This window comes from Mangifera indica, chromosome 10 (genome assembly GCF_011075055.1).
Source record: "Mangifera indica cultivar Alphonso chromosome 10, CATAS_Mindica_2.1, whole genome shotgun sequence".
NCBI lineage: Eukaryota > Viridiplantae > Streptophyta > Magnoliopsida > Sapindales > Anacardiaceae > Mangifera > Mangifera indica.
Window position 1 is genome coordinate 98,672 of NC_058146.1, and position 6,570 is coordinate 105,241.

General features: G+C 32.0%; 1 protein-coding gene across 1 annotated transcript; it reads left to right on the forward strand.

Annotated features, from left to right (window-relative positions):
- Positions 1–1,312: 1,312 nt before the first annotated feature.
- On the forward strand, positions 1,313–3,824 carry LOC123228137 (V-type proton ATPase 16 kDa proteolipid subunit-like). Its single transcript, XM_044653389.1, has 3 exons — positions 1,313–1,479; positions 2,435–2,720; positions 3,270–3,824. Exons 1-3 carry the CDS (start codon positions 1,401–1,403, stop codon positions 3,400–3,402), a joined length of 498 nt encoding a protein of 165 aa, XP_044509324.1. The 5' UTR covers positions 1,313–1,400; the 3' UTR covers positions 3,403–3,824.
- Positions 3,825–6,570: the final 2,746 nt, after the last annotated feature.

Here is a 6,570-nt window from a genome sequence, read left to right on the forward strand (position 1 = left end):
TTTCTCCAACTCTTTCTTCTCTCTTTCTCTGTTTATTTACCCTGACGCAGCCTCTCCCTGTGGCATGCCATGCAAATATATATAATTAAGATGTGGGGTAATGGTTTCTGTACCAGTTGATGAAACCAATGCCATTCATTGAGCTTTGCATTATATGTGAATTTGAGTCAATCAAGACGAAAGTTTATTCATTTTTTAGTTAAAATTTGATATGACAAATTAAAGTTTGAATTTGAATCAATTCAAATACTGAATAGCAACATTATGACACCCCACACAAAACCCCGCATTAACAAAACATAAAATAATTATTATCAAATATTATTTACGATGATATTAGAAGATAGGTTTAATGAAGTCTGTGTTCAAAGTATATAATAGGTTGAACTATTGAATCCAAATCTTACAAACATCAGAGAAGAAGAGTGCTGATGAATATGGATGAGCTCTCAAACTCAAGTAAACGTGGCAGATTAAAACTTCAATTTGAATTCAATTCATTCAATTTGAACATAGTTTCAAGCCAAGTCGGAGCTGGAAAAAGAATTATGAATAAAAATAGAATAATTCAAATGGTATTTACGTTTTCAAATTTCGTAGAATCAGAATTATTACAGCACTGGAGATCTGATAATGAGACTCCGAACGAAAATCTTGATAGATATGATAAGATAAAATATGGGTATCATTATGTCGTACATATGAATAATCAATAATGCTTCTGTACATGTGACTCACTCCAGCAATGCATCATAATCTACATTTTGATCACTCAGTTATTGTCGGCCTGAGGTACTGCAGAATGAAGAGCGGTGGCTGCCTTCTCAAGGAGAAGGATTTGTTATTGACCATGTTAGGCCTCATATGCCTTCTATTCAAGCTTCGGCCTTCTGTTGTAAGGAGTATCTAGATTTCAACACATATCCCCAATTGAGATCAATGGCTCACCCCTCAGGCATGGCCTTATCATGGGAATATAGGAAAGAGAGGTCCAAGAGCAGGTTTGGATTTTATTTAGGTTAAATTGGAACAAAACTCAAGCTGAAATCATTTCAAATAAATAAGAATCAATATGTTTTGAGAACCAAAATTGATTCGAAGATAATTTATTTTTAGATTTAACTCAAATTAATTCAAATTTAAATATTTGAATAAACTCTATTATTAAAACAGCTTAATCCTTGGATCGAAATGAGTTTATTCGATTCAAGCTTAAAGCCTCAAGCTCACATATGAATACAATTGGGCCTTTTCTCAGAACAATTTCAGCCCAAATAGGCCGACTAACAACATAATACCACAAAACCGAAGGGAGATCGGTACTCTGTCAAAATCTATACACAACAAAATTTATTCATTTCTCAGATCCAAACGACTTCGTTTTAGATCCACGTTCTTCAATGGCTTCCTCTTTCAGCGGCGATGAAACGGCACCTTTCTTCGGCTTCCTCGGCGCTGCTGCCGCCCTCGTCTTCTCCTGTGATCGAACTCTAACCCTAACTTTCTCTTACACTACATATTTATTTTGCCATATCTTTTGTTTGTAGTTCATGTATGATCTGGAATTATTTGCTGCTTAAATTCGGATCTTAGATCAGATTTTTTTTAATTATAATTTCATGTCATATATATAAAAATAAGTGATATGCAAATTAAATTATTAGATTTCTAGTTTCGATCATCGAAAAATCTCCTGATTCTATGAATTGAATTATAATACCAACTTGTGATTTATGGCTGGCCGTTAATTAAATCCGATTACGCATACAATCTGAAATGGAGAAGAATCATAGAATTAGATAGTAATCGGAAGTTTCAAACGTGTGTTCAGGCATCTAAAAATTTTCAAAATTTTTTAGCAGAAGAAAGAACATTGTCCACTAGTTTGGTTGTAGAAGTTTTCCTCACGGGTGCAAATCAATTGACTTTTTTTTTTTTTTAAAGGAATGCTATGTGTATCCATTTTAGGTACACAATTAGATACACACTTATGTTTGTTATCACGTGATCGAATGTTACTTTATCTTTAATTTAAAATCAACCAATTACATGATGACACACATCAAGTGTGTACATATTTGTTTACTCAAAATGAGTACGTATAATTTTATTTATTTTTTTTTTTTTGGCATAACTTGTTGTAATTGTATGTAATTGACAGTTTCAAGCTTGTGTACAAGCATCCTCAAAATGTTCAAAATTTTTTAGCGGATGAAAGAACATTGTCCACTAGTTTAATTGTAGAAGTTTTCCTCCCAGTTGGTTTTTTTTTTTGGTGTAAATTGCAGCCGAAATTGAAAATAATAGAAGTTTCAAACTTGTGTAGGAATCCTAAAAATGTTCAAAATTTTTTAGCAGATTGAAAGAAAATTGTCCACTACTTTAGTTTATTTTATTTTTTGGGATGTAAATTGTGGCTGTATTGTTTGTTTAGGTATGGGAGCTGCATATGGAACAGCCAAGAGTGGAGTTGGTGTGGCATCAATGGGTGTGATGAGGCCTGAACTGGTTATGAAGTCAATTGTGCCAGTTGTTATGGCTGGTGTTTTGGGTATTTATGGGTTGATTATTGCTGTCATTATTAGTACTGGAATTAACCCTAAGGCGAAATCATACTACCTTTTTGATGGTTATGCTCATCTGTCGTCGGGTCTTGCTTGCGGTCTTGCTGGGCTGTCTGCAGGAATGGCAATTGGAATTGTTGGTGATGCAGGTGTCAGGTAAGCTTATATTCAGCACATACATGAGTGGTTTTTTCATTTGATAAATATAAATATGTAAATATTCTTTTGTGTCCCTTTCTTGGATCCATCCATTGTCTTAGGGAGGAAGAATGCATATTATTACATTGATAGAAGCTTATCAAATTGTTTTTGTTTCATTCCTTATTACAAACAAAGTACTCACGGTGCTTCACTGACATCAATCAGTTGTTCGCACTCAATCATTGATGTTTTTACTCACTTTTTGAATTGCAATACATCACTCATTGATTTGGAAATCAAATGAAAAGAATCAGATTTAATGTTACAATATTAATAAATAGAATGAATCATTGTTTGGATGTTGTTGTATAAGAATTGGATAGTCAGTGGAATGGCATTAGGCAATAACTTGGCGACATTGGCTTGGTATATGTTTGGGGAAATGAAAAACCATGAAAGCTTCATGTAGCAAGGGGTTTTTAGTTCTGTTTTTCACATGTATCTAAATTAATATAAATAAAATAAAATAAAATTATATCATGGTGTTTAAATTTTCCTTTGCAGAGCTAATGCACAGCAACCAAAACTTTTTGTTGGAATGATCCTTATCCTCATCTTTGCGGAAGCACTTGCACTCTATGGTCTTATTGTTGGCATCATCCTGTCTTCTCGAGCTGGCCAGTCTAGAGCAGACTAAGGACAGAGCTGCTCTGCTAGCATTCTTTAATGTCTTCTTGTTGTCACTCCCAGAAAAAGATTATTTACTATCTCAGGTCAGTAATGATCCATTGGCAGTTGCAGGTAGCACAAAATTTGTTGTGGGAGATACTGTACTGCCAGTCAGTAGAATACTGCTCCTTTTTCGACAAGTAGGATTGAGTTTGTCTGCATAATAAAGGTTGGGAAGGTTTCCTTGTTTGGTTTTATTTGTCTATGTATTTTGCAGAAAGTTGAAACTGTTGAGCAAATTAGTTCATGTATTTTATAAGCATGAATTCGAAGTTGGAGTTTGTGTTGAACCCTGCAATTTTTTGAGAAACGAAATTCAATAACCTTGACGTACCTTGGTCTTGGATGACAAGGGACCTCAAACCCGGTCAGCATTCTGACTAGGCTCCATGATCAGTCTTTTATTATGATGTTTGTTTTATATTGGTTTGGATTTGGAGTTTGTTTTGAATTCAAAGTGACCAAACTTTTAGTTGAATATGAGAAGCTAATAATTTGGCTTATTCCCAACCTGTTTTATAATTCAATCACCCAGAAGGGTTTAGAGGGGATTTCATGATTGTTTAATAGATGAGACGGTGTCGTGTGGCTTGGCTAGTTCAAGTAGGGTTGGTTGGTATTACCATTTATCACGGGGTGGGTGGGTTATGTTACAATTACAAATGATAACAAAATGGGTCGTGTACTTACTATTATCAGGCAAGCTCTTGGCTCTATGTGGGTTCTCCTGAATTACCGCTCACATAGAGGGGATTTCATGATTGTTTAATAGATGAGACGGTGTCGTGTGGCTTGGCTAGTTCAAGCAGGGATGGTTGGTATTACCATTTATCACGGGGTGGGTGGGTGGGTTATGTTACAATTACAAATAATAACAAAATGGATCGTGTCCTTACTATTATCGGGCAAGCTCTTGGCTCTATGTGGGTTCTCCTGAATTACCGCTCACTCTTCCTTCCCCCGGCAAACCCTACACTACATGTGATGTGAGCAATTAAATTAGTTCAAAAATAATTAAAAATTATTTTGGAATTAAATTCATCTCCATCTGACTTATTTGAATTTAAATGAATTGCAACAATTAAACAAAAAAGTAAATTGTAATTTCTCAGCCGCAAGTTTTTACTAATTGAATTCTTAAATTAGAAGTATTCATCCAGTATCCCAGTTGGAAGAAATTACTGATAAATGTTATTTACTCGTCAAAATTTTTAGAATATATATAAATTCATTTGCATCGAGAAATATACGATTTTAATGAAATTGCATTGCACCATAATCCATCCTAGGATCAGGTCATCAATAATCATAATTATTTTATTCAAAATTTAAACGATGATGATTATACTAACTATACTATTTAAGGGAACAAAATTAAGATTTTTCCCAAAAAAAAAAAATAATAATAATAATAATAATTTACTTTCTTCAAACACGAGTTCAGTGGACTACATGGCAAGTGACCAACACATGCAGATTCCGTTCAACTCTCTCAGTTTCAACGGAAACTGAAAACAAACGGGAAATAACTTCTGGTCGGTCATGTGGCAGAATCGTGTCCGTTAAGGATATCCAAAACGGCGGAAACTTTCACTCACTTTCCTCACCATAAATATCAGTAAATAATCGTAATGGAGTCCCAATTTATCGCCGTAGTTTTAGAGAGAATCCTCAGCAGAGAAACGCTTAGGAATTGGCCCCACATTCATATTCCACGCGGCAACTTGATGCTGTTGAACCTTTACCTAATGAATCTTATAAAACAAAATAATAATAATAATAATTAATTTACCCATATTCCATGGGTCATAAAAAAAAATTACCATAATTTTGTGACTTAAAAAAAAATATCCAAATTTTCAATAAGTTAAATGAAATTACTTTGGGCAATTTAGTTTGAAGAATATTTTATTACTAAAATTAGAAAATTATTTTGAAAATAGATTATTAAGTATAAATTATTACTATACTTGATAAAATTTGATAAAATGGATAGGTATAAATAATTATTGTATTTGATTAAGGATAATAAACAAATACTAATAATTATTTTACTTAAATATCCTTGAGTATAATAATTTTAAAATATTTTTTTTATGTTATTTGTTATATTAATTGAAAATGAGATTATTAACATATATCATTTTACTCATTATTCGAGAGAGAGATTTTAAGAGAGAGAAAAAAGTTTGTGATCGTGATTTCGAACGAAAGGGAAAAAGTTTGAGATATCGAGGTATTTATACGTCCTATACCTCTAATCGTTATCACTTTTTATTAATAATATAATTATATGTGATGTCTTATATAATAACTTAGAATTTTGTCTAAAAATTAAAATAACAAAAAAATATAGAGAGTATTTTGTACTTATAATAGTAAATAAAAAAATAATATTTTACAATAAAAGATGTTAGAGATGTCAGATAATATTTAGGGGTGAAGTAAAATTTCGCGATATAGGGTAAAATGATATTTTATAAAATTAATATCAAATTATGCAAAATATATTAAAAATTACAATATGTAGTAGAATTATAGAATATGTGTAATTGTGTAATAAAAATAAAATCATGAAACTCGAACTTCTTAATATAATGTAACTAGAATCTTTAAATAGTATTTTCACCCATGTTATTTATATTGATTATATTTGTACATTTTCTTATGTTATTTTCAAATAAATTTAGTTATCAATATTGATCATTGTAAAATCGATCTAAATAGTGGGATATGCTTCAGTTAACTTGGGAGGAATAGATAAAAAGGGGTGACAACATAATAAAATATATTAAAGGTAATAGAAAATTGATTAAAATTTCAAAGCACAAGACATTTGAGGAATTAATTCAAATGGTAAACGAAAAGTGTAATATAGATTGAAAGTAGGGGTGGATACAAATTGGGCCAAGCACGAACAGCCCTTGGCTTGAGTTCAATTTGAATAAAAAATAGCTTGGATAGAGTTCAGCTCAAATTCATCGAGCTAACATTAAGGGTGGTTCGAGTTTGATTCAAATAAAAATAATTCAATTCGGGTTTGACTTGAATTTATGGCTCAAATTTGTGATTTAAATTTACGACTCATCAACAAGATAATGTCGTTTAATAATTATTTAATATAATTCGAATCAAG